The sequence below is a fragment of the Lepidochelys olivacea genome (assembly GCF_965140295.1).
Source record: "Lepidochelys olivacea isolate rLepOli2 genome assembly, chromosome: 2".
Classification (NCBI taxonomy): Eukaryota; Metazoa; Chordata; order Testudines; family Cheloniidae; genus Lepidochelys; species Lepidochelys olivacea.
This window is the reverse complement of record NC_140412.1, coordinates 225,572,314-225,599,637: the sequence shown is the minus strand read 5'-3', so window position 1 is coordinate 225,599,637 and position 27,324 is coordinate 225,572,314. Positions and strand designations below refer to the sequence as shown.

The following is a 27,324-nucleotide window of genomic DNA, read 5'->3' as shown; positions in this document are numbered from 1 at the left end:
TACAATAAAATGATTAGGAATTAATTTTACTCAGCCACTCTGCCAGGGGAGTTTCCTAAGGCAACAACTTGCCAGCTAAGGGCTTTTTTGTATTCGTCTTTAAAAATGGAGAAGTGGTAGTTAATGAGATTTTCACTTTGTGGCAACAAAGTTTTGTTACTAACTAGTGTTAGCATCAGGCTGGCTTAAGTTCACATTTATCCATTCCTTTATTAAAAGAGCTTGCTTTCTATATTTTTCTAAAAGTATGAACAGTGTTCTGAGCACAGGAAACTATTTCACAAAGTTTATAAATTTTAATGAAAAATTTCTGCAAGTCACATCAGAGCTATTTTCTACTACACAAGTACAACATTTAACAGTCCTGAAATAAGTTACCCATTCCCATGTGAATTATGGGAGAGGAACCTTATTAATTCACTGTGCGTCTTTGTGAACAGCTTCAGTGGTTGCCAAGATTTAATAGTAAAGGGTTGCAGAAGGTTAGCTATTAATAGGACTTTGTCCCCCAAACAGCAGGCACTTCTTAAAACAAAAGTTTTTATAGTGCCCATTCTTCCCTCTACATCATTCTAAACACTGGATATACTCCTAGTTAATACAGTAGTACACACTAGTTTTCATTCACTTTCTTTAACTCTGTTCATTTTGTACTAAAGAAACTACACTTCTCAGATGTACATGGGATACAACTGCCTTGCTCTGCTTACTCTTAACTATTAATTCTGGATTTGTAAGGTTCTACTGCTAATCTTTGCACTGAAACCAAGACTTTCAAGTGTGACTAATTTTACATAATTTAAAATGAAACTAATTTTCAGAGAGTTACAGTTCAGCACTTTCTGAAAATCCCAACCCTTAAAAACTGTCTCAAGATGAGCACTTATATCACCTGTCACATTTGAAAATATTATAGTTTTCTAAATTAAAACCCACGGCAATTTTTATATAAAGAACTATCAAGCATTCTCATGAAAAGTGTTCACTTCTCCAAACATAGATAGGGCTGAAAATCTGCAAAGTGAGCAGGTTCCAACTTGTTCACATTAAAATACACATCGGTTCCCATGGATGTCCATGAGAGCATAGTCTTGCCCCTTAAAGTAGCTGAATCAAGGAAAATAGGTTTTTTAAAAGCACCTATTAAAATTTAAGCTTGTAAAAAAAAATTAGATGTTCACCTGTCCTAAAATTTGACTGACCAGTTGGATTCACCTATACTGATATGGAGCATCCATCTTAAAATTGTTAACCAGACACTTTCTTTTCTAGTTGTGTAATTTAGAATGTACAGTACTGTGCAGCGTACAACAATTTCACATTTTACAGCTAAATTAACCTCACTTTCATAACACTACACATCCAATGGACCAGCTTTTCTATTAACCATTTAATTGTGTCAATTTATTTAAATAGAGAAATAATTTTGTCTCCAAAACTTAGTGTGATCGCTTTTTGTATCTGATAACTGGGTTATCAGGTGTGTGAATCATAGTTGTATAGTTTACAGTAGGAAAATATCCATTGATGAGATCAAATTCATATAAACGAAGCAGAGTAGACCAAATAGTCTTAATCTGAACATAAGCAAAGTTTTCTCCGATGCAACGATGACGGCCTAGAAGAAAACCCAAGAGGAGAATAGTTAATGCATTTTGTAATGCATTGTGAGCTAAAATAAAGAGTTAAACAATTAGCTTTAAAATGTACACTGCTTTCTTTCAATGTATTTAAACAACTGTTTATGGTACTGCTTCAGCAAAGCACATACTTAAGACTGATGGACATCAGTAGGAATAAGCACATATGTATATCTTTAACAGCCATACCACTACTGGTTAATAGGAGTAGTACATAGGGTTGAATTTGAAATTAAAACAATCTTCACAGCAGCAAATCTCACATACTGTCTACAGAACAGAATCTGCTTTATTTTCTTGGCAAAAATCTTCATTAATTCAGCATTAAGGGAGAACACACATTGAAAAGTTATTCCCAGATCAGTCATAAAACTTTCCTCTGAATGTTATGTACAATGATGCAGTTATTGTTGCCATCAGAATTGAACTCTGCACAGTGAATGTTAGTGTAGTTTTTTCCCCTTGACAATAAGTAAACAAACTTGAAAGACATGCTTGGAGCAGTAAGCAAGGAATCTTTAGACATGCAAAAACTAAAATTACATTAATTGAAATAGAAGACAAAACTTTTTACTTCATGCATTAAACAGCACTTTTACAGTCAGTTTCACTTTCTCTCCCCATCTGATCAGTCTCTCATTTGAGAGGGTCTTTTACAAAGCAACAAGAGAAAAACTTTCAAAAAACTTTGGACAGTGTGGGTGTAAGACCACACAGTGGCAAGTGTTGTACCAAAAAATACTTCCAATGGACTAAAGTTTAAAATCGACTAAGTCCCTTTAGTTTAAAAGTGAAGGTGGCATTGGGTAACAGATGTTTGAATTACTAAGATGCTGCTATTTTATCAATGCACTGGTTCTCAAACTCTGGGTCAATACCCCAAAGTGGGTTACGACCCAATTGTAATGGGGTCACATTGGCCAGCATTAGACTTGCTGAGACCCAGGGCTGAAACCCTAGCTCCAGCCCCACCTGGGGCAGCAGGGCTCACGCTGACTCCTGCTCCAGCCCCCTCCTGTTGTCAGAAGGGAGCCACAGTGCAATGAAGTTTGAGAACCCTTAAGTCCTAATGCAATTTCTGAGTGTATCATTGGACTTACCAGCACCAAATGGCACATATGCAAACTTCTCTCCAGCTGCAGGGTTATCGTGGAGGTAACGGTCAGGTTTGAATTCTAAACTTTCTATCCAGGAATCCTTAAGTCTGTGATTAACTGTGGGAGATACGCAAACCTGATGGCCAGGAGGAATAGTATAGCCAGCAACAGTCTACAAGAAAAAAAAAAACAAAAAATAAACAAGAGTCCTGTTACAAAAAGCAGTTCTCCCTTTTCCCTTCTGCAAAAGTTCTCCCAGTGTCATCCTCAGCTTGGTTTATAAAGAGTTTTTTTTAGCTGAATAATTAGAGTAGTCTAACTCTAATCTGGACCTCCGCTGGAATATTATGTTTAAGTCTAGTCACACCGATGGTCAAGAAAGATGAATTCAGTCAAAACAGGTGCAGAGAAGAGCTATTAGGAAGATATGGAGAATGGAAAACCTAGAATAAGATTAAGAAAGCTTGGCTTGTTTACCCTGGCAAAATAAAGGCTGAGAGACAACTTTAAATAGTTCTTCTCCCTCTTTGGTATTTACCCTTGGTGCATTTATAAAGGACAATGTTGGCATAAGAATAAATGGATATAACCGGCCCTGAATAAATTTAATCTGGAAATTAGAAGATTTCTAGTCATCAGAGGAATGAGGTTCTGGAACAGCTTTCCAATATGAGTAGTAGGAGCAAACAACAACTAGTGTTAAGATACAGCTTGATACATTTTAGTATAGGGTGGAAGTTGTCTGCAGTAGTAGGGGACTAGACTCGATGACCAAAGAGATCCTATGTTCCTAACTAGGTATTGTATTCAGATGGAATGTATGCTACGTACTGTATTCAGATAATTGTAATACATAGCTTATGAACACGGAGTGAGCTCATTTCCTCTGCACAACAAATTCTTTTAAAAATTAAAAGAAGAAAATTTTAAAAATGGTGCAGGTTGCACAATGACTTTCCAGTTTTGGTGAAAATGCGTTTCATATTAATCATGATGCCCAAGTGAATATACTTTGCTCCCAAACTGGCATCTTATGTACAGCAGGTTTATTTGGGACACAGTATGTAAGTGTAGCTGTTAAGTAAATATAAAGACAAAAGAAGTACTGCCTGCGTAATACAGTAAAACAGACTTTACAGCCAGACAATGAAGTTCTGTGACTGCAGGCTAGGAAACGGGGCCAACTCTTGGGGAGACTGATCAAGACTGAAAGGAGTAAAAAAATTAAAAAGAAACAAAGTATGAAAGGAAAGGAAATTAGCACTGCCATTCTCTCTCTCAAGTGTTGCACACCATTCTCCAAATCTTCAGAGCCCTTTTGGTAATTATGCCCCAGGCTTTTTTTTTTTTATTGCTCCAGTTTACTCAATCTTTAGATTCTGTTTCACCCACCCCTCACTGACTGAGGATAGAATCTGGAAAGATGCATGTTAGGGTAAAAGATGCTGACATTACTACTGTTCTGCCTCCCTTCCAAAGATGGGACTGTGTCCCTGGGACCCTAGCCATGACCATGCATGTCACATGAGCAAGTGTTGAGCTTATTTTCACACCCAAAAAGCCTCCTATTGAAGGGGTCTCTTACTACAGAAGATTTGTGGATCTCTTTGTGTGATTTTTTTTTTTGTTCATTTAAAGAAAATTTAAATAGGGAAAGACAAGTGTAAGAAAATTTGTCAGTTGCATTAGAAGCAATATTGGGCACCCCATCAAGATAGTCGCCTGAAACCTTGAGAAATACCTGTAAAGACAAAAGGGGTGTTTGGAGAGAAAAAGTGTTCTGGTTTCTCATGCATGCATACAAAAAGAAACAGAACAGCGTGTTACACAAGAGAAAAAGCTTCCTTTCCTTGGAGTTAAACAAGGTACTTTCAGAATAAAGGAGCCTGTGTTACAGCTCCATCTATTGTTGAACTAGACTGAGATGAAAATAGTAAGACCGAGTAAGGAAAGTATCACTTTTTTTTCCCCCCCTTAAAATGTTATACATAGTGATATATCTGCGATCATCAGCTTGACTTGTTCATTCCCGATACAGAACTAGATCTCTCAGTACCCACACACATGAAAGACTTAGCTGCAATGCAGTTAAGGTCATTCAAGTAAGCATCCAAAACACTACAAACAGTAAAAATAAAAGTTTTAAAATCTGAAGTTAAGCATGTTCTCTTCCACATCATAGAACAGCAGTTATACAAGAATATTTATTAACCAAAACCCAAACAGCACTCCACTCCAACATCAGTTGCTCTCTCACTCACCTGTAGAGAGATGTTTTTTTAAAGAAACATATTGTTTGTGCCCAAGGGGACAGTCAGAGGTAATCAGACTGCTTAATATCAGAGACATATAGGCCTCATTTTCAGATCAGCTGACATCAGTGCTCAGCCTATGTGCATTGCAAAGCAGATGTGAGGTATATCAGGTAAGAAGGGCAGGGTACTAACAGGTTAGAAAAACTACAAATCAAACTAAGACCAGAGGCAAGAGATGAAAAGTTCACACTAGATAGCACTGTGTTTTTCAAAGTACAAAGGAACAAGTGTCAATGTAGGAGACAGAAGGCCCTTCAGGAGGAAGCAAGATTAGTTTACCAACAGAAATACCACAGTACAATAAATAAAATTAAATATACTAATTTCATATTCACAAGTGCAGAAAGTAGACAAGTTTCAAGGCAGGGGAGATCCTGATCTTTATGCCCTTAAAAGAAAAAGGGTATAACAGACCCACAGCATCGGTGATTTAGCAAGGTACAACAAAAATGCCACAACAAGTTCTCTGATGAACAGATTAGTGCCGCTGGCTCCCAAACTCTTCTTCATTTTCCCTGGTCTGACAGGAATAAGCTGAAACCATCAAATTCCAGTCCTCCTATGCCCCTGTGCTAATTAGCGTTCTGCACACTGTGCAGCTCACTGCATAACTTGCTAATCTCGTTGGTGACATTTGCTAAGTTAAAAACCTAGTTTGGACTTGCATCCTTTCTGACTGTCATTCCTTATCTACTACAGATTTACAATTGATGTACATTACAGCCACACCACTGATCTGGACACAGTCAACAAATATGCTCACCTGGGGAGTTCTGGCCATTCTCATCATGGTCATTATAGGAGGTCTAATCCTTAAAGTTTCTTTCAGACAGCGGTCCAGCATGTTCAGCTCCTTCAGCTGCAAATATAGTAAACTTTATCAGTTTCCTCATGATTTAGGAATATTTAACATTCATAAAACAGTATTTTTCCATTTGAAAAATCCGTGTGATAAGCTGCTCATATATTAAATACATAATTCCAAATATATACTTCAGTAGCTACCCTGTTTGTTTCTGCTTTATTTGATTGAATTAAAAAAATTCCACTATCCAGAAGGTGATACTAGAATACAAGCTACCACCAAAACCTGCTTTCATTCACCAAGTTCAAGGATATGAGCATCTAGCATACATGTGACAGATGCTGTAATTGTAACAGTATCTGAGTAAGAGTTTAAAACATTTTTATAAATTCATTTTCAAAAATTTAAAGATAGCCTGAAAGTTATATAAACAAACAAACCTGGTCATAATTTAGGGGCTTCAAGTCTTCTCCACAAACTGTTTTCTGTTCTGCATAGCATTGTTCCTGTATTGATTTGTCTCTAGCTAAAAAGAAGCCAAGCCAAGCACTGGTGGTAGAAGAGGTATGCTGGCCTGCTAACAACAACCCAATAAGCATTCCTGCAATCTCATCATCTGTCAGCAGACGGCCATCCCTAGATTAAGGAAATAAAAAACATGCTAGCTTTACTTGATTAGGTATCCAGATATAGTGCCATACATCATGTTAAATGTTGGACTGTAGATACTTTTAGCTTCAGTTTTTTTCCTTCCTCCAGTTGGGGAACTGCAGATGCATGGGAAAGAGGAGAGATTGCAAGGCAAGGAGCTAGAGAGAAAGTCATCACATGGCTGCCATGAGGGAGAAAAGCAACAGCTATCTGACAGCTGCCTCCAACATTTGGCTAAGCATCTACAACAAAACCTCCTAACCTTTTGATCTACACTTAAACACAGCTAGTAATGAACTTGGCAAGACCACACCTTAAGTCTGCCATTTGTGCATGGAATTTTACTGACTCAGACTCAATTCTTTTTCTTTCTACTGAGAACAGAGGTGTGAGAAAGGGTCTGTCAATATATATGTCATGGTAGAAGAAACTGCTGGAAGATTTCAAAAGAGGCTTGAGGGCAACAGAAACTAGAGGCATCCAGCAGGGGTACAGTTGAGAAACGAGGCATGCAACAGGGGTACAGCCTAACTCCTGCAGTACATAACGGAAAGGAAATTAAAAAACTAACCACCTTGATTAGGCTACAGAAATTGAGCTCAAAAGGGCTTTTGAAATATGGGACTTGAAGATAAGAAGGCTGGGACGCTTTCCAGAGATGATTAGAAGACAAAACTTTACTGGAGACACCAACTGTGGCATATCCTCTCTAGAAGAGACTCCTGATAAAATCTGCATTATGGAAACATTGAGGTGACCTCATCTAGTGGGTTTAGAGTTCCTTACCGTAAAGATCGATAAGTAGGCTGGGTAAGTGAGATGGAAAACGAGGCTGTTATGCTGACTAAGGGGTGGGGAGGGACAGGTTTTGTTTTGTACCCATGTAACATCTTTCTTCTCTATAATTGAGATAAGGAAGCCTAGCTCCCTGAGCTTTGCACAGTATTCAGGTGGGGTATTTTAGTCTGATTTTTCTTTACATTTTTAAATCAATCTTGGTTTTAAGAAATCTACTGTTTGGGTGCTTCACACAGTCTGCACCTAAACAAAATGAATTCCTTCAGCCTCTAGAGGAAGGTGGCAAAAAAGACTAAATTCCACCCATTATCCTCAAAGTGGCATGGAAAGAGGTGTTCTCTCCAAATCCTATAGAAAGCTGCATATAAGAGGAGAAAGCCAAATAACCCAAGGAAGAGACGTGAGGAGGATGGGGTGGGTGACAAGAGTCATGCAGCAATGACTTGGAAAATTTTGGTAAATGAAGTATACCCTGTTAAAATACTAAGCACTTCCCCCTTACGCTTCTAAATGGCAAACCTTCAACACTTTCACTTACTTATAGGTAACATCCAGCAATGTTTGGAGCATGTCATCTTCCCTGTCCCCAGATTGCCGGCGTTTCCGGATTACTTTATAGAAAATATTCTTTATTTCTCTATGTGCTCTGTCTCTACGTCTGTAATTCAAAGCATTTTTATTAGAGTCTTTGTATAAAAATAAACACACAAAATGCTGTAAATACTTATCAGATGTGCAGAATTTTTCTTTGCAAATAATCAGTGACAATAGAAAAGATTGTGAATAAGTATTTTAGGCATTTTATCTAAACAAAAGTTTCCACTAGTCTTTAAAAGGAATATTTCAGTGACATGTGAGTCATTTACTACCCAAATATTAACTGGGTCATAGTAATTTCAGATACCAATTTGAGGAGCAGAACAGATTAGGTATGTGATCCAATAGGTGTAATTCCATCAAGGAGTTCTGGGAATATGGAGTGGATAATGTGCATCACAGTACAATGTGCGCACCAGAAACACAAAGGAATATAAGACTGGGAAAACTGGTTCAAGCTCCACTGAGCTGATGAGATGGGCCAGAGAGAGAGAGCTGCTTTGTGTTACAACATACCCTAACACCCAGTGCAATTAAGCACAAATAGAACACTGTTGTTGCCTAAACTGGCCTATACCATAACCCTGTTCATTTAGATTAAGTATCCTATAACACCTTGCATTTGCTGAAGCAAGCATTTGGCATAAGCAGATAGGAAACGTGTCAACATCGAGATACATTCTATGGCTTAATGAAAGCTAGGGAAATACCTTCATGGACCAGTACCTGAAATGCTAGTATCCAAAACAAAGATAAGGAAGGAACAGAACAAGAAGTTTGGGAACTGGGACAAACTATTGGGTTGGATTTTAGTGACATGTAAAGAGATATGTGACTCGTAAAATCATCATATAAATACTACCCAGCTGAAATGTAGAACTCTGTGAGCACATCATCTGCAAAAGGTGAATGTAACATCACTGCATGAGACAGCTTCCCAGAGACTGGTATCATAGAGAACCTTTTCCCTGTACATTATTATTGGCTTAGAGCAATAAACCTGACAGATGTTATTTGGTTTACTGAACATATTTCATAACTAACCAAAACGTAGTCAAGGAGCTGACTATACAATTTCAACAAAAGGATGCACTGACGTCCAGGTTTCTGCCTTCCAAACGTCCTGAATGGGGAGGTTTGCCAGCAAGGCCACAGAGATAGACCGTGCCCTGGTGGAACGTGCTTTCACATTGTTGTGTGGTTACAGATCAGCTAACTGATAACATGTCCAGATACACTAGGCAATCCAGTTTGATATTCTCTGTGAAGATATGGCCTGCCCTTTAAGACCCTCTGCACAGGCCAGGAGCAGTCTAGGCAATTTTTGGAAGGATTTAGTGCTGTCCAGATAGAACAAAATGGTTCTGCGCACATGTGACAGTACCCTCCAGTTTGTACTCCTGCTAGGAAATTCTCCAGCATATGCATACTGGCCTATATTCACCTAATATGGAATATGTATTGACATTATCACTTGAACTACTAATTTGCTTGAAGTTAACCAAGCACTTAAGTGCTTTATTGAATAAGGGCCTATACAATTATACTATACAAAAAAAAAGTGTTATTTGTAGTAGCCATTTTAATTCTAAAGTTTTAATACAAATGAATTTAAGACAAGATGCAAACAAACCCATGTGCTCATGCAGAACTTGAAGGATCAGACCCAATATAATATCTTACATAAAAGTCATTTGCTTTGTAGAAAATGAACAAAGCTTCAAAAAGTGCTTTGAACTAGAACGGTATATACTTAATTACATGCATTACATTTAGGCAGCTCAATTATACTGAATTAACATGTTTAGAAACTCTCAAACCCACATTCTTAATGCTTTGACTCCAATTTAGGTACTCAGTAGTTGTGGGGATAACATTTAGTTATGCTGTAATTGTTATGTTTTTAGGCATGCTATACGTCTTATGCTTTTAGATGTCAGTTAAAAGCAACTGTCTTCCTAATTTCTAGTTGAGGTTACACCATGAAAACAGTGTTTTGATAGTCTCCCCAACAGGAAATATCCTTGCATTCCATTTTTATTTAAAATTCATCTTTAATAAAGTATGTTTTAAGTAAATAGCTGAAACAGGCACAGAAGTATCTTAAGTACATCCAGTTTAACGTGTTATTTTTGGTACCTGAAGCTAGGCAAAGGAAGCCAACCTGGCAGAAGCCAAGCTGCATGAGTAAATCCCCCATCCAGATCAGCATACAGTTGTGCCACCTTCTCATTGAGTAGGCTTCTGATCTCCTTCCCATGTAAACAATGACTTGCGGTCAAAATAATGAGCTCTGAAAGAGCTTCAAACAAATCTGAATAAAGGGAGGAAAAGGAAAATCAGTCAGCACGCATTTTGGGGATATGGTGACAAGATTAACAGGCCACTACTTTCACTTCTGCCAAAAAAAGGTATTAACAGAATACACACAGAGAATTTTAAATAATTTTTTCCTCTGTGTTTCTGAAAGTGTTCTTCCACAAATGGATCCCTGTTTTGGGACAGTGGGAAGGGGATACTGGAAAGGCTGGTTGGGAGAGAAGATAGAAAACATTGTAAAGAACTAAAGGGGAATTCAGTAGCTGAGGCAGCTATAAGCCCCTGCTTGTGCAAGCGAGATGTGCCCAAACTGGCACTTGATTATTATTTACCCCTACAAAATCCAGAAGTAATTGCCATGATGGTTGAACTCGTGCCCCAACACCACACAGTTGATTTGAAGCACTTTTGTGGGAACATAAGGTGCATTTCAACCAACTGAAGGAAAAATATTTTTAAGTATTTCCAAGATAATTTTTTTCAACTGGAGATGAGGGCTATGTTGTGCTATGATCCCTGCTCACAGCTCTAAAAGAAGGGTGTATCACTTGTACAAGAAGACTGATGAGATCTGGTTTCAGAGAGAAAATACCAAGAAGCCAGTCTTGGAACAATAATCCTCAGACCTGAAGGTTGGACTCAAAGCTTACTCTGCACAGTGCCTTACCTACAGTAGACAGGAAGGAGTAAGCTGCTTGAGGATGTCCAAGCTGCTCTGTTACAATGGGAGAAAGAATTCTATGGCTGTCACGTTATGTGACAAAACATGCTGGGAAAGAGGAAGGAGTCTGGAGTCTTTAAAATACAGAGTCCTCACTTACTAGTGAGCTGTAGGGAAGACAGCACTGAGGAAGGAAGTGGCAGCTGGTTCACTGAGAATGACCCCAAGAGACTGAATTTATGGGCAGTTCAGGTTAAGGAGCTACAGAGGCTCCTTTATTACTACTTTTCATTTTGGGGTACTGGTCTCTATGTTAGTCATTGTTGTGTCTTAAAACTAGCTTGATTAAGAACCTCTTTATCTGTTCCTTAATACACCACAAAAGTGGTGGATTGGACCATACTGACTATCCATCCATCCTTGACAATCCATCACCGAGGAAGAGAGACTTCCTGGGGTCTTAGATGACCATAACAAATTCATCAAAGGACGCAAAAGGAAGGCATTATTAACTTCATCAGTGATATGAGTGCTTTTACTGAGCTACTCCAATATACAAGCAAGGAAAGGTGGGCTATGTTTGAGGAAAGCTGTTTTATTTGGAAAGGATCCAAAAAAGTGTTGTCAACAGTTATCAGGAAAAGAATTTGCTTCTGTACAATTCTAATCTTAAAGCCTATGCAAACAAACATTCCCTGAAAAGAGTAACATCAGGTTTGGGGGGAGTTGGACAAAGACTGCTCATGTCAGAAAAGAGGTGAGTGGCAATAAAAAAATATTCTACTGATAAATCTGACATAGCTTTAAAGACTGCTCTAGAAACACAAGTAATTCAGTCATAACCATCTTCTATTCTGTGGGCCCAACTGTGCAGTTCTTACTCATTAACATGCTACTCCTGGGGGAATTCTCCACCAAAAAATTAAAAATTCTGCATATATTAGTTGTCAAAACAACACAACATAATCATGCCAATTTTGATTATTTTAGTAATTTATTTCAAAATACCTATCAGCAAGTATGTCTGTAACAATACAGACAACAAAAGAGATTCCTCCAGGAGTGGAGAGTTAAAGAAACCCTTATGACAATTCAGTTCCTGTTTCTCTGTTATGCCTTTGTTGGGTGCCTCAGTCTGGGTGTGTCACATGTGCCAGCTGGCACATCTTGGGGAAAAGTCTGCCCTTCCAGTCTTTTAGTAGATTCTTGTTTGTTCTCCCTGCCCCCATGGGGTTACCATATAGAAGTTCCCAAACAGAGGACACTACTGGGGGAAGGAAAGCTGGGGGAGGTATCTAGGGGTGCTGGAGCGGTGTGTGTGTACTGGGAGGGGGTATTTGGGGGTGCTGGAGGGAGTTCTGTGGGGCCTACCCCAGCCCCCATCACAGGGCCTGACACACACACGCCCTCCCCCACCAGAGCCCAGCTATGGGGTGCCAACCCCCCCTCCCCGGCCCAGACACCCAGACCCCCTCCACTCCCAGAGCCCAGGGAGAGAAACAACCTGATGCTGGGTCCTGAGATTGTGTTGAGTTTCCTGCACACCACCTCCTTCCTTCCAGTAGGGTGACCAGATGTCCTGATTTTATAGGGACAGTCCTGATTTTTGGGCCGCTCTTTTATATAGGCTCCTATTACCCCCCACCCTAGTCCCAAATTTTTCACATTTGCAGTCTGGTCACCCTACCTTTAGGGCATATTGGGAATTGTAGCTGCCAGGAAGCCTCCAGCTCCCCCACCCCCAGCAGTGTCCTATATTTGCAAGCTGGGGAATCAGACTCTGCAGGCTCCAACTGCCCCTAGTGGCAGCCAGAAGCTCTGCAACACCAATTCTGCCAGAACAAATAACATTCTGCACAGAACATTAATTCTGCATTGCATAGTGGCACAGAATTCCCCCAAGAGTAACACGCTCATGATGAAGCAGCCCTATTCAAATCAATGAAATTTGGGAATAAATGCTCACCAATAAAATGGACAGGTGGAGTCTATTTTTTCTGATTAATTTTTTTAATCTAATTTGGTTTAAGACAGACTGTTTTAGTTAAGGAAGTACAAATGGTTTGTTTCTTTAAAGAGGATGTGAGTCATTGATCTTGATTCTGGAACAAAGGAATAACATTTAGAAATGCTGAACTACTGGTTTAACAGTGAAGCTATTAGGCACAAGTGGCCTAACCCCTGCCAAACTATCCTAATTCAGCCTGAACTACAAAGCCAAGAGCAAATTAGCTATTTACACCTACTACTAAGTTTGAGAGTGGCTTCATCCTCCCCTGAGCTTTAAGTAGGCAAAGGCATTCCATGCTTTGTACCTGGTTCTTCTGAGCATGGAATGTCTGATAGAGTTTGACCTGTTTTTCCTATTAAAAATGTTCAAGTAGATTAAAATACTGTCAGATGAAGCTAGTTTTGTCTACTTCGTGCACTCCCTTCAGTGTAACTTTTCAAAACACAAAGCATCTGATCTTGCTTACTTCTTTCTCCACTGTCTCCCCAGGATTTGAAGTACTCCTTTGTTTCTTTTTCAATTACTGGTACGTGTTGTTTAAACTGAGCTATATTCAGCCCAGTTTTTAGCATTTTCTTTTGTTCCAAAAACACCTGCAAGGGTTAAGATATTAGAGGTACGTCATTACAGTTTAGTCATTAATAGCGTATTGCAAGTGGTACTAAAACAGAAAAGGCAGAAATAGAAAAAGAAAGAAGTTACTGTGGACAGGTAGAACCTTCTAGAAGCTAAAGTAAAATGAAATCAAGATTAGGATTCCACAATGACACACACTTTAAAAAATTCCAGAACAAAATTTAAAAACAAAACCTAAGCTATAAACCTGAAATTCCATTTGAGTTTAGTTGCTTTGGTTTTCAAGCAAGAATGCTTGCTTAACTACATCCAAACCACAACAACAATACTGTGATGGAGTTGCAAATCTCTTACAGTGTCAAAGCAGAACTCATTTACCATATTCTATATTAAAGTTTGGCACTACATTTGGCTAACATTTTCAGAGTTAAATAGAGTTCCTAAGTCACTCAAATAGCTAAACAGCACCTGCAGATCCTATTGGACTTCAGTGGGAGCTGCAGATGCTTGGGCACCTTTTGAAAATTAGGCCACTTATTTAGTGCCTAAGTTTAGACACCCAAATCTGAAAATGTTAACTAAGTGTTGCAACACTGAGCCAGAAAGGGTTAAGCAACCAGCAGGCTAAATCACCTGAATTCAAACTTTAAAGACATATTACAAAAGTATATAAATGGTAATTAAGGCCATTCCTTATAACCAAGCCATGGCAGGTAGACTAGAGCTTTGAAATGGAAACATGTATTGTTACAGAATTAGAGGTAAATACTAATTGTATGTGCTTATTTCTATCTTGTTAGATGTTAATCATGTAAACAGATGGTTCCTGTCCATTACTATACTCTATCGATTCAGAGATCAAAAGGGAATATTAACCTTTAGATGAAACTTGAGTGTAATAATATCATCTATATTGCTCTTTGAAGTTTGTAAAAAACTGTTTATGAACTGCTTAATGGATAATACCTTATGCTGATGAATCCAACTGGTTATTTGAGTACACATAGGAAATGGGAGCTTTTATTTCAAAACCACTATTCTTCACCAAAGGAATACCTGCTGTCACAAGGCTATTGATAACCTGCCAGAGATCTATAAAAGACCTCAGATCTGCTTAAGCTTGGTCAGGGGAAGCTTGAGTCGTAAGACTGAGGTCTCCAGCTCCAGTCTGGATTACCCTGCTAATTCTCATGGAAGAATCTGAACAAAAAATCTATATATGGGCTGCCTATTTGGACTATAACCTAATTAACCGATCCTGGAAAGAACTTTTTGCAATTCAGCAGCTCACCATCTCTACTATGAAACTGACCTAAGAACTGGATTCATAACTGAATAATGATCTTTTAATCAATACACTCTTTTTTAATAAATCTTAGTTTAGTTAATAAGAATTGTCTGTAAGCGTGTACGTGGGTAAGATCTGAAATATTAATTGACCTGGTGGGTAATGTGTACAATCTCTTGGGATTGGTAGAACTTTATATATGATGAACAAGATTTTCAGTATCCTCATCATATCTAACTTGGCTGTCTGAGTGAGAGCCCAAGGCTGGATTGCTTTAAGGAAACTATGTTTTTGGTTTCTGGGCAACCAGTGAGGTATTGTAGAAGCCGTTTTGTTGCTGGCTTGGTGAATCTAAGTATAACCAGCACTTTTGAGTCTGCCCTATTCTTTGCAGTTTGCCCTGACTGGGCAATCTCAGTGTGCCCCGCCACCCACCACCACCAAAAACAGTCACTAGTGTACTCTATGTATTCAATTATAGTTAAATTACCATTTTTGTAGCATCATGTAGTTTTCAAAGCAAAAACATAACTAGCCCAATAAGTACAGTAATTACAAATATGAACTAGTTCATTAGCGAATGGAATCTCTCACTGGATAGGGCATTCCAAGAATGTTACTATATAGCAGTTAATTCACATATTGGAGTCAAATTCCATGGTTTGATTGCAGAAAAGGACAGAAGATCACTTGATATTGTATTAAGCTTACATATTCAGCCAAGTTACCCACTAACTGGGTACATAAAGAGCAGTCTTAACATGCTGTATTGTTTGCCAGTAACATTATCCATTTCCAAGAACCGCAGCAGTGCTTCAGGTAGTGCATTTCCTTTGAAAGCAAGAAACAGATAGGATATCTTGAGGCCACTAGGGAAAGGTAGGGAGCTGTATGCCAGCAATTACTATGCAATAGTACCAGCCATGCTGGTCCCAGGATATTAGTGAGATAAAGCTGGTGAGGTAGTATATTGTTGCTGAAAAAGATATGCTTTCAAGTTTACACAGGATCTGAAAAAAGAGCTCTGTGTAATCTTGAAAGCTTGTCTCATTCATCAATAGAGGTTAGTCCAATAAAACATATTACCTCACCCACCTTGTATATATCATTTTAGATGACTGTCATATTATAAAGATCATGGTTGACAGACAAAGACTGAACTCATGCTGTTTGTCAAAAACAAAAATACAAAAACAAAAACCCAGAAGCAGCAGCCCAAATATATCCACTAATTTCCACCATCAAGCCTCAGTCCTGTTCCAAGTGGCCTACGATGGGTGAAAGTTAGGATTACAGAAAATGAAAATTCTCCTTGTAGCCCCATGAGCAGCTCTGCGACCCAGGAGTGCACCAGACAGTTTCTATCCCTCTTGTGCTAGAGCTATTCAGCAGCTCCCCCACTGCCTGGGAGCCCCAGGGAGAGCAGGAAGGGAGCTCAAATGGGTGCGTTAGCCTAGCAGAGTGCCTAGTAAAGGATGGCCGCCCACACAATCCAGGGCAGGGCAGAGGGGACCTCCCCAATTCTCTGCACCAACCCAGATTAAAGCAGCATAGGCACAAGTTGCCTGAGGACACTCCAATCTGACAGAGGACCACAAGAGATTATATGCCACCTGGGAATAGCTAGAGCACAACATACTTCACTCATTCTCCCTTCTCCCTCTGGAGACATAGGAGCTAGTAGAACAGGGAAGATTTTCTGCCCCAAAATATTGGGCCCCTTGACCTTGTTCAGGGTGAAGAGGTTGGACACCACTGATCTAGATACTTACATGGTTTTCAGTGTAGTAGGTGCACCTCACCAAAAAAAAAAAAATCTCCCTCCTTCACCTGCAGTGGCATTAAAAAGTAGCAAGCTCCGTCCGCTCTAAATTTTCATGTAGCATATGAGGAAGCTTAATCAAAGAAATGGGTTTGGCATTTAGTTCTGAAAGCACAAAATCAATAGTCATTCTTGTATTTTGTGAGTTTAAGTTCCAAAGTCTGAGTCTAGCTCTTGTGACAGTTCTATCCATGTTAACAAGTATCCCACTGACCAAGTTTCACGTCAGGTACTGGTGTAAGCACTGGTGTAAGGTAGCCATTGCTGAAGGTTATGGTTGGAGTGAGAAGCAACCCCTCAAGAAGAAGGGCCTATCTTGAAAAGAGATCTTTAATGGGTTCTATTTCGAAAGCAGAGTAGTGGAATTATTTCCAAGCAGATGGGCTGCTGTATTCTATACCAGCTGAAGCTTTCTTATCCTGTTCTGCTTCAGGCTCTTACTGCTACTCCATGTTTTGGGAATGAAGCCAGATAGAGGAAGAAATTTTTTTTTTTTATTAAAAGAATTCAAAACTGACCTAATTTGGAAATTCATGCTATTGAACTTTTAGCTAAATTATAAATGCTGGGGAGGTTTTTAACTCACATCACTGTCATTACTAGTGGGGAATTTTATTTTAATTTTACAAAATTACTGTACATAAAGAACAAAATACTGAAAACTGAAATCCTGGTTGGTCGTTGAACTACTGATAGAACTGAGTTCCTGCCAACATAAACTTCTACTAGGTTTTCAAAAGCAAGTCTAGATTCTTCTTTCGTGAGCAGAAACTGGCAAATGTGTGGAATTGCATTCTAGGATACACTTAAATCCGGTTCTTACTGCTTTCAGAACACGCACATTGTCATTAAATTGTAATTAAAGCTTTTTAATTTTTCCACACTCAAAAGCTTCAGCAATTGAACATTACCACCTACAAAGAAATTCAAGTTTACTTTCATATTTGGAGCAACTCCTCTGCAAACCTCTTTACGTCAATATTTGTTAGTCATTAAGTCAATATTCTGTCTATACTTGTTTCAGATTTTAATTACCTTCTATCTATCCAGTCAACTTATTGTCTCTTCCCAGAGAGCCTCGTAGGTACCAAAAAAAACAAAAAAAAAGCCCATGCAAACACTCACTTATCTTTCCCAGCCACCAAGCTTATGGGTTTTTAAAAGTGCATCTTAGAATGGGGATAGCATTGGACAGCTTGGTTGAAGAGTGGAGTTTAGCATTTAGCCCTGAATAGTGAGATCAGCGAACACTTATTTCTCCTGGCAGCAAGTTCCATGTTCTTGGTCCATTCTGAAATGAACTTGTGGGCAATCTGCAGAAGTATTCCACCTTGCTACTTTCAGTATGGCAAATATACAGCCACCTACTGGTTTGATTAAAATTATTTGAGCCAGTCAGCCTTAGTTTAGCTGGCTCTTCAAGAATGAAAGGATTCTGAAGGCCTCATGGTTCTAACTTTCTCTTTTCTTCCATAGCAGTTTATGTATGCCACCACTATCCCTCTCTGTAGAATGGGAATATGCTTCTGAAGCATGCAGCCATCCCTAGCACATTAAATAACTATCATCCTCAAACTCTCAGCTTTCACTTTGTACAGTCCTCCATCCTCCCACAGTCAGGGAGGAAGGTCTGCTGCCTCTCTCTCCAGTCTCAGCCTCTGCAAGAATACAAGGCAAAGAGGGTAGAGGTAACAGAAGGGTTATGCTGCTGTCTGCTGCACTGAGAAAACTCAATACCACCTGCTGGTGAGGACAGAAGTGCAAAGTTCTGCAAAGAAAACCACTAAGCACTTAGATCTGGTGCTAGAGAGAGGGACTATGGAAGTGGCTTGGGGAGGTGGTACCGCCTCACATTTGTATGGACAAATAGGCCTGGTAGGGGGGAAAAAAAAAAAAACTCACTCAAGCTCCCACGGAAAGGAGTGAGCCTATAGGTGCTCTTAGGCTAAAAGTAAATGGTCAGTGAGGTGCTGCAGCACTCAGGAAGTATACACTCAAAGGAGGAAGGAAAACAAAGAAGGCTAAATTCCTAGTTTTCTACTATGGTGGAAGGAGAAGGTCTAACCCACAAGTATTGTCCAAACCAATAGATGGCCATATAAAAAACAATACCAGAGTCTAAATGTGTTCAGCCTTTGGTCGCTCTATGCCTAACAATCAAAATGAGCAACTGTGTTGGCAAACCATGCTACCAGAATTTCACAGATATTGTCAATCCCCATCATATAGTCCAAACAGCCCATGGCAACCTTGTCAGAATTTGATCTGCACCCTAGATGTTTAACTGACTTTGTACTCTAAATACATACCGGGTTAGGTACATCATAAGCAACTCCCTTGCCAAAGACTGGTGTGGTCAGTCGAGAGTATACATCCTCTGCATTCAGGTCTTCATTTTTACTGTTGAATATTAGAGCAGCAGCATCGCTACCCAGTAGGTAGGTAAATGTCTTGCCCACCATAGTGAAGCTAAACACAGGCCCATACTGAGGGGGGAAAAGGACAAGTTAGTTTAAAATAATGAGACTCTGGAAAGTTATAAAAAAATGTTATCCTTATGTAGAACCTTTCAGATTTTAATTGCTTCAAATCTATATGCTCACAATACTACTGAAGTGCAGCCACCTCTGGGCTGCTGTCCTCCTTTCCAATCGAACTAGACAACTGATGCATAGCCTGCACTGCACACTGGGGAAGAATGGAAGGTAAGAGGGGAGAAGTTTGACCAAAGTTAATAAGCACAAGCCCCTACTCTTACAAGAAGTGACTAAAAATCACGTCATGGGACATAAATACCTGAAATCAAACTTATATTGGGAAAAATTAGATTTATTTGAGGTAACAGCCAAGATTATAAATAAAGGATGTGTGTTCTTCCTGTTTACTTGGTTGCATTTTGTGTCTAATGAGTCAGTCAGTTTCCATTTTCATTTGTGTGGAGGTTTTCACACAACAGGGGGAAGACCTTCTTTAAAACAGGAGTGTGTGAAACCACAGAAATAGTAAGGGGACATGGACGTAGAGAGGTAAAGACTTCCATGGCAGAGAGCCTGAAACCTTTGAGAACCCTCAGGATTTCCAGGCTCCTTGCTTCGGAAATCAGAAGCTAAGCCTCTGCTAGAATCTGGGCTTCCAGGCTCCCTGCCATGGAGACTAAGTCCTGAAAGCCTAAGCTACAGTTGGATCTCCCAGGGCTTTCAGGCTCCCAGCCCCAGGACATATAGCCTGGAAATCATGGTATAGCAAGCTAGATTATTTGTTGAAATTTCAAACCCAAATCACTTTCATGAGATTTTATGGGTTTAATAAACCTGTACTTTTCAATAAAACACAACCAACTCTACTTTTGACCAAAATCCCCAAGAAGCAAAGTGCATATTATTCAGTTTGTCCATTTCACAAGCATCGAATCAACAGTACCACAAGTCGAGCTTGTGGTTCCAGAAAGTCTAACCATTAAGCCTTCTTCTGACATAATTCAGACACTATGAGTTCAGGATCGGTATCATTTCATTTTTTTCCCTGGGCTACTAAATCTTGGTGCAGTTGAACACCCAATTATTCATAGTTTACAATAGACACTCAAATTCTTCAACTAGTCAGGGTAGGGGCCCAGTCATACGCTGACCTTTTAAGACCCAAGATTATCGGCAAGGAAGAGACTGAGAAAGAGAACCTGCGTAGTATCAACAAACGGTAAGGTAAGTAATTCAAATAGCTCATTGGATAACTAGTGAATCAACTGGCAGGTGTCCCTCAACTATATGTACACTTATTTGAAACCAGGTCACATCCACAGTTGAAATTCAGGGATGTGACTGTTTCAGTCATAGCCTGGGAACATGTGGAATTCCATTGGCAAGCTAACGACAGAAAGGTAAGGGACATGTCATTTGATTAGTAAAAATCTACAGAATCACAATTTCAATAGTGTCATCCTCTGGGGCTTGGGAGGGACAGGGGCCGGGGGGGGGGGGGGTGCGGGACGACTCACTGCCCCTTGCCTCTGCAGTTTCCAGTCCTCCGGTTGGTGGAAAAGTTGATAATACAGTGTCGTTGGAAATTGGAGAAATTATACCCAGCTCAACCCATGAACACAACGGTACCAAACATGACAAACCTAGAACAATTATGTAGATACATATTCGTCAAAATGTTTAAAAATCAACATTACGACACTTGGCAGAGCTACACTGGTGGATGTTTTCCAAAAAACAGACAGATAAAAATTGCCACTAATAATGGGTGCATTTATACATGTGTGACAGAACATACTTTTGTGTCTGCTATTGTAATAATCTTTGTACAAAGTATGTCTTGTGAGGTGTCATTTGAAAACTTATAATTTGCTGGTCATTATTATCCCGGTAAAATATGTATGGTAACATTGTATGTAAAGTTATAAGATTCCGTTACATGGTGTTATTAATATGTGATCCAAGTCTGGGGAGTGGCCAAAGCAGATCTTCACAGACAAATAGCAAGCTGATGCCTTAGCCTTAGGTGTAAACAAGGTCAAGGAGCCATTACCTGCTCAGCAGCTATTCTTTGGCAGGAAAGAGGGCGTGAGTGAAAAAAATCTACATCTTAGCAAAGAAACAGCATAGAGTTCCCATTCACACAAATGGCCTGTCACCATGCTCCTAGCTGGAAATGCTTCTTAAAGCAGGGAGAGGACTAGAAAGAGGAAGGGAAGACACCCTCTCTGCCAATCATATTCATGGCCTCTAAAGGACAAAGGAAGTAGGATAGGCCTGGAGGAGGAGTTCTGACTTAAGAGTTTGGTCAGTAATTTTCTGAAGAATGTAGTGAGAAAACTTGCTTTGAATCTAATGTAGCTTGTTAAGTATTAGTAAACATTTTATCTTTATTTTTCTTGTAATCATTGCTGACTTCATAGAATATCAGGGTTGGAAGGGACCTTAGGAGGTCATCTAGTCCAACCCCCTGCTCAAAGCAGGACTAATCCCGAACTAAATCATCCCAGCAAGGGCTTTGTCGAGCCTAACCTTAAAAACCTCTAAGGAAGGAAAGGAGGAGTACTTGTGGCACCTTAGAAACTAACCAATTTATTTGAGCATAAGCTTTTGTGAGCTACAACTCACTTCATCGGACGCATGCAGTGGAAAATACAGTAGGGGGATTTTATATACACAGAGAACATGAAACAATGGGTGTTACCTGATCACTCATGTTACAGTGTGTATGGTAAGGTGAGCTATTACCAGCAGGAGAGCCGGGGAGGGGTGGGGTGGGGGGGGGAGAACCACTTTTGTAGTGATAATCAAGGTGGGCCATTTCCAGTAGTTGACAAGAACGTCTGAGGAACAGTAGGGGGGAAAAACATGGGGAAATAGTTTTACTTTGTGCAATGATACATCCACTCCCAGTCTTTACTCAAGCCTAATTTAATAGTGTCCAGTTTGCAAATTAATTCCAATTCAGCAGTCTCTCATTGGAGTCTGTTTTTGAAGTTTTTTGCTGTAATATTGCCACTTTTAGGTCTGTAATCAAGTGACCAAAGAGATTGAAGTGTTCTCCGACTGATTTTTGAATGTTATAATTCTTGACGTCTGATTTGTGTCCATTTATTCTTTTACATAGAGACTGTCCAAACTGGACAATGTACATGGCAGAGGGGCATTGCTGGCACATGATGGCATATATCACATTGCTAGATGTGCAGTGTGGCTGATGTGATTAGGCCCTACGATGGTGTCCCCTGAATAGATATGTGGACACAGTTGGCAACAGGCTTTGTTGCAAGGATAGGTTCCTGAGTTAGTGTTTTTGTTGTGTGGTTGCTGGTGAGTATTTGCTTCAGGTTGGGGGGCTGTCTGTAAGTGAGGACTGGTCTGTCTCCCAAGATCTGTGAGAGTGATAGGTTGTCCTTCAGGATATGTTGTAGATCCCTGATGATGCGCTGGAGAGGTTTTAGTTGGGGGCTGAAGGTGATGGCAGGTGGGTACTGTAGTTGTAAGAACGCTTGTAGAGATCTTGTAGGTATTTGTCTCTGTCTGAGGGGTTGGAGCAAATGCAGTTGTATCGTAGAGCTTGGCTGTAGACAATGGATCGTGTGGTGTGGTCTGGATGAAAGCTGGAGCCATGTAGGGAAGTATATCGGTCAGTAGGTTTCTGGTATAGGGCGGTGTTTATGTGACCATCACTTATTAGCACTGTAATGTCCAGGAAGTGGATCTCTTGTTTGGACTGGTCCAGGCTGAGGTTGATGGTGGGATGGAAATTGCTGAAATCATGGTGGAATTCCTCAAGGGCTTCTTTTCCATGGGTCCAGATGATGAAGAAATCATCAATGTAGCACAAGTAGAATAGGGGCATTAGGGGACAAGAGCTATGGAAGCATTGTTCTAAGTCAGCCATAAAAATGTTGGCATACTGTGGGGCCATGCGGGTACCCATAGCAGTGCCGCTGATTTGAAGGTATATATTGTCCCCAAATGTGAAATAGTTGTGGGTGAGGACAAAGTCCAGCCACCAGGTTTGCCATGACATTATCGGGGATACTGTTCCTGACAGCTTGTAGTCCCTCTTTGTGTAGAATGTTGGTGTATAGGGCTTCTACATCCATAGTGGCCAGGATGGTGTTTTCAGGAAGATCACCGATGGATGTAGAAGCCCTCAGGAAGTCAGTGGTGTCTCAAAGATAGCTAGGAGTGCTAGTAGTGTAGGGCCTGAGGAGGGAGTCTACATAGCCAGACAATCCTGCTGTCAAGGTGCCAATGCTGGAGATGATGGGGTGTCCAGGATTTCCAGGTTTATGGATCTTGAGTAGAAGATCTTGAGTAGAACCCTGCTCGGGGTTCTAGGGGTGTGTCTGTACAGATTTGCTCTTGTGTTTTTTCAGGGAGTTTCTTGAGCAGATGGTGTAGTTTCTTTTGGTAACCCTCAGTGGGATCAGAGGGTATTCCACAACCTCCCTAGTGCTTCACCACCCCCCAGTGAAAAAGTTTTTCCTAATATCCAAACTAAACCTCCCCCACTGCAACTTGAGACCATTACTCTTTGTTCTGTCTGACCTATGTCTCATTACTTGTATTCACTTAAAATCTCTTCCTTTGTAGTTAATAAACTTCTGCATATTTTCAAAATAAAAATATAGTCATGCCAGTTTCAATTATTGTGGTAATTTATTTCAAAATACCTGTCAGCAAGTATGTCTGTAACAGAGAGAAAAAATATTCTGCCAGGAATAGAGAGTTAAAGAAACCCCTATGACAACCTAGTTCCTGTTTCTCTGTTATGCATTTATTGAACGCCTCAGTCTGGGTGCGTCATGCATACCAGCTGGGCCCATCTTGAAAGGAAACTTTTTTGGCCTGCTCCCCTAAGGCTACCATATAGAGCTTCCCAAACAGAGGACACTGTCAGGAGAAGGAGGAGCTGGAGGGGGGGCCTTACAGTTGGGGGGGTGCATGTCTGGCTCCTCCTAAGAGCCCAGCTGCAGGGCCAGACACCCGCACCCCCTCCCACCCACAGTCCAGCCGTGGGGCCAGATACCCACACTCCCCTCTTCCGAAAGCCCAGCTGTAGGATGCCCCCCAGCCCAGACACCCACACTCCCTGTTCCCCAGAGCCCAGCCCAGCCATCTACATCCCCTCTTCCCCCAGAGCCCAGCCACAGAGCCAGACACCTGCACTCTCATCTCCCCCAGAGCTCAGGAATACAGAGGGAAAAACCACCTGATGCTGGCTTCCAGGCTTGTATGGAGTTTCCTGAATGCTGGAAACTGCAGCTGCCTGGAACCCTTCAGCCCCCCTCCCCCTGGCAATGTCCTCTATTTGCAAGCCGAGGAGCCAGGCTCTCTGGACTCCAGGGGTCCCTAGTGGCAGCCAGCAGCTCTGCAGCACCAATTCTGCAGGGGGAGAAATGAAATTCTGCACAGAAAATGAATTCTGTGCAAATTCTGCATTGCACAGTGATGCAGAATTCCCCCAGGAGTATTGTTTGTGAGCAACCCAGGCAGGGAAGCTACAGCAGCAGGGCATTGTAAAGATCACCCCACACTAGAGGAAGGGGTGATGCAACTACCCATAATCATAGGATATCAGGGTTGGAAAGGACCCCAGGAGGTCATCTAGTCCAACCCCTGCTCAAGGCAGGACCAATCCCCAATTTTTGTCCCAGATCCCTAAATGGCCCCCTCAAGGATTGAACTCTCAACCCTGGGTTTAGCAGGCCAATGTTCAAACCACTGATTTATCCCTCCTCCCATTAGACTGGACTGTACCCTGGTAGTCAAAACCTGTTATTAACAAGGGCAAATTATAAAGTACTGGGATGGGATGATTAGGCAAATCCAAAACTACACTTCCCTATTGGGCATCTATGGTCTTGGAGGATGAACTGAACACACCAGTTTTGTGCAATATACCATGCACTCCTGAATCCATCATTCAGCTAATGAAATGTTTGTGTGAAAAGACCAAATGCCTACCCCTTGCAAATGTTTGACCAGTAGCCTGTCTTGTACATAGATGTGCAAGTGCGGTGTGGATAAGGATCAATGTGACAACATGTCTAGCAGTGATGCCCTACCTGGTGACAACACTGATGATGACTTTGATGAATATGTTTTCAGTTCTACATATCAAGGCCAACTTACCTAGAATTACCAAAGATCAATGTCTTTTTATGTAAGCAATGCGTCCCTATGTCAAAGTATAATTCAAAATGTTAATTTTTAAATATTTTTTCTCAACTACATATCTACATAATTGTTCTAAGTTTATTATGTTTGGTACCATTGTGGAAGAAAAGGCTTTTGAATGAGATCCAGCTTGACCCAGTTCCAAAGACACTGCATTAACAAACTTTCCACCGACCACACGACTTGAAGCTGGGAGCCACGGGGGGGGGCAGCGAGTCCTACCTGCCATGCCAGAAAGGATGGTATCACTGAAATTATGATTCTGTAGATATTTATTAATCATATTATATCTCCTTCACCTTTCTATCATTAACTTGCCCACAGAATGAGGTATTACTACATTATGTACCCACACTATCAAGGTTGTATGGTATATTGAACTCTGGCAGACAAAGTGTAAACATGTCATTCCAAGGAGATTCAAAGTTATCCAAATTCTAAATAGTTTCTGGGAATACAGAAGGTAGCAGAACAAATAAGAATATCCTAGGTACATTTAACCACTCATTAAGCAAGACTCACCTTTTCATAGGCATTTTCTAAAAATTCAATAGGACTTTTTCCAAATGCTACTGCATGTCCAAGAAAAGGGATATTAGACGAAATATAAGGTGGGTGTTTCTGCAAGAGAATATTCATTTAACATTTAGATCAATCCTTCTCTAAATCAAGTACTGCACTAAGACTGCTGACTTATTTCATGGTTCATTATGTGAATAATAGGATTCAACAACTCACATTGGCCAAGAACGTAAATGGATAAATAGTCATGACATTACTCACTTTATGGCACCTACAGCTTTGGATAAGAGACTGTTATCAACCAAAGATCTAAAGATTGGAAAGATTCAAAAATACTTCTGGAGACTGGTTAATGAGACTAGAATAGAAAGATACAGTAAATGGAAAGATATGAAGCCTGCTGGATAACAGATAAGGCTGCAATGAAGTGTCATTCAATAAAAACAAAATAGCTCTGAAATAAACTTCCAAACTGGCCTCAGTTTTATGCTCACAGGTTGCAGGGACATGTATGTAAATGCATTTTAAAAGCTTGTTCCAAAAAGTCAGTCCTATTTGGAGTCAAAGGAACCTTTCTTCTGCATAACAGCTAAGGCAGTGCCCCATCCAATTGCACTGCTCCAGAAGGTGTTCAGCTTGATAAGAATTGGCATGAAAAAAAGCCAAATACAGGTTTCAGAGTAACAGCCGTGTTAGTCTGTATTCGCAAAAAGAAAAGGAGTACTTGTGGCACCAGATGAAGCAAGCTGTAGCTCACGAAAGCTTATGCTCAAATATATTGGTTAGTCTCTAAGGTGCCAGAAGTACTCCTTTTCTTAAAGCCAAATACAGTATGCCACAAATCCTCACCCCTACAGTCAGACTCCGCCAGCTCTTCCGTGGGGGCAGCTCTCTGCCCAGCAGAGGGACACGTAGCCTGGTTTCTCCAGCCAGAAGGAATCAAGTGCATCCTTGCGACCCGAGGCTTTGGGCTCCAAGTCGGACCCGGGCACCCCAGGTCTAAGTAGGGCGGAGGCTGCTAAATGAGGTCAGCAGGCTCTTCTCAGACAGCCCCCTTAACGCTGCGGGTCTCGCTGAGCAGCCCCCTCCGAGTAAGGCAACACGGGCGTCCTCTTCCTCAGCCCCCCGATGCCCAGCTTGCTGCTGAATAACCCCCCTCGCCACCCCGGCTCTGGGGCAGCGGCCCCTCCCCCAGCCGAGGTCCCCCCTCCCCACACACTCACGCACGCACACCCCACCGCTCCTCCCGGCCCCGCCATCTCAGCCCGCACCCTGAAGGTCCCTCTCCTCCGCCCCGCGACCTACCCCTTCACCGGGCCACGGCTGGCGCCGGGAACCCAGTCGCAGCAGGTAGCCCAGGCTCAGCACACAGGCGGAGGCAACCAGCACCAGGGAGAAGGAGCTGCCCGTGGCCACCCGCTCCAGCACGAACCCGCCGACCTCCAGCAGGCTCAGCATCCCGCCTCAGCTGCTGGGTGAGCGGTCACAGGTAACAGGCGCGCCAGCCGCTCTACCGCAGCGGCCCCAGCGCCGCGCCGCGCCTCTCCCGCCCT

The 27,324-nt window shown here is 41.0% G+C and overlaps 1 protein-coding gene across 1 annotated transcript; it reads right to left on the bottom strand.

The window, feature by feature from the left end:
- Positions 1 to 274: 274 nt before the first annotated feature.
- CYP51A1 (cytochrome P450 family 51 subfamily A member 1) lies at positions 275 to 27,324 on the bottom strand. The gene is made up of 10 exons (XM_084619887.1): positions 27,077 to 27,324; positions 25,772 to 25,870; positions 18,890 to 19,066; positions 13,361 to 13,487; positions 10,043 to 10,217; positions 7,845 to 7,964; positions 6,298 to 6,493; positions 5,816 to 5,911; positions 2,741 to 2,909; positions 275 to 1,618 (listed from the first exon to the last, which is right to left on the bottom strand). The coding sequence occupies exons 1-10, from the start codon at positions 27,227 to 27,229 to the stop codon at positions 1,440 to 1,442; spliced, it is 1,491 nt and encodes a 496-aa protein (XP_084476013.1). The 5' UTR covers positions 27,230 to 27,324; the 3' UTR covers positions 275 to 1,439.

Bases quoted from the DNA above. Each gene is read 5' to 3' on its own strand.
- CYP51A1 (XM_084619887.1), bottom strand. From the start codon at position 27,229: ATGCTGAGCCTGCTGGAGGTCGGCGGGTTCGTGCTGGAGCGGGTGGCC. The intron at 7,965-10,042 runs GTACCAAAAATA...TTTGAATTACAG, and splicing joins CTTCCTTTGCCTAGCTTCAG to ACGTAGAGACAGAGCACATA. The intron at 2,910-5,815 runs GTGAGCATATTT...TTTTTCTTGTAG, and splicing joins GAATGGCCAGAACTCCCCAG to ACTGTTGCTGGCTATACTAT.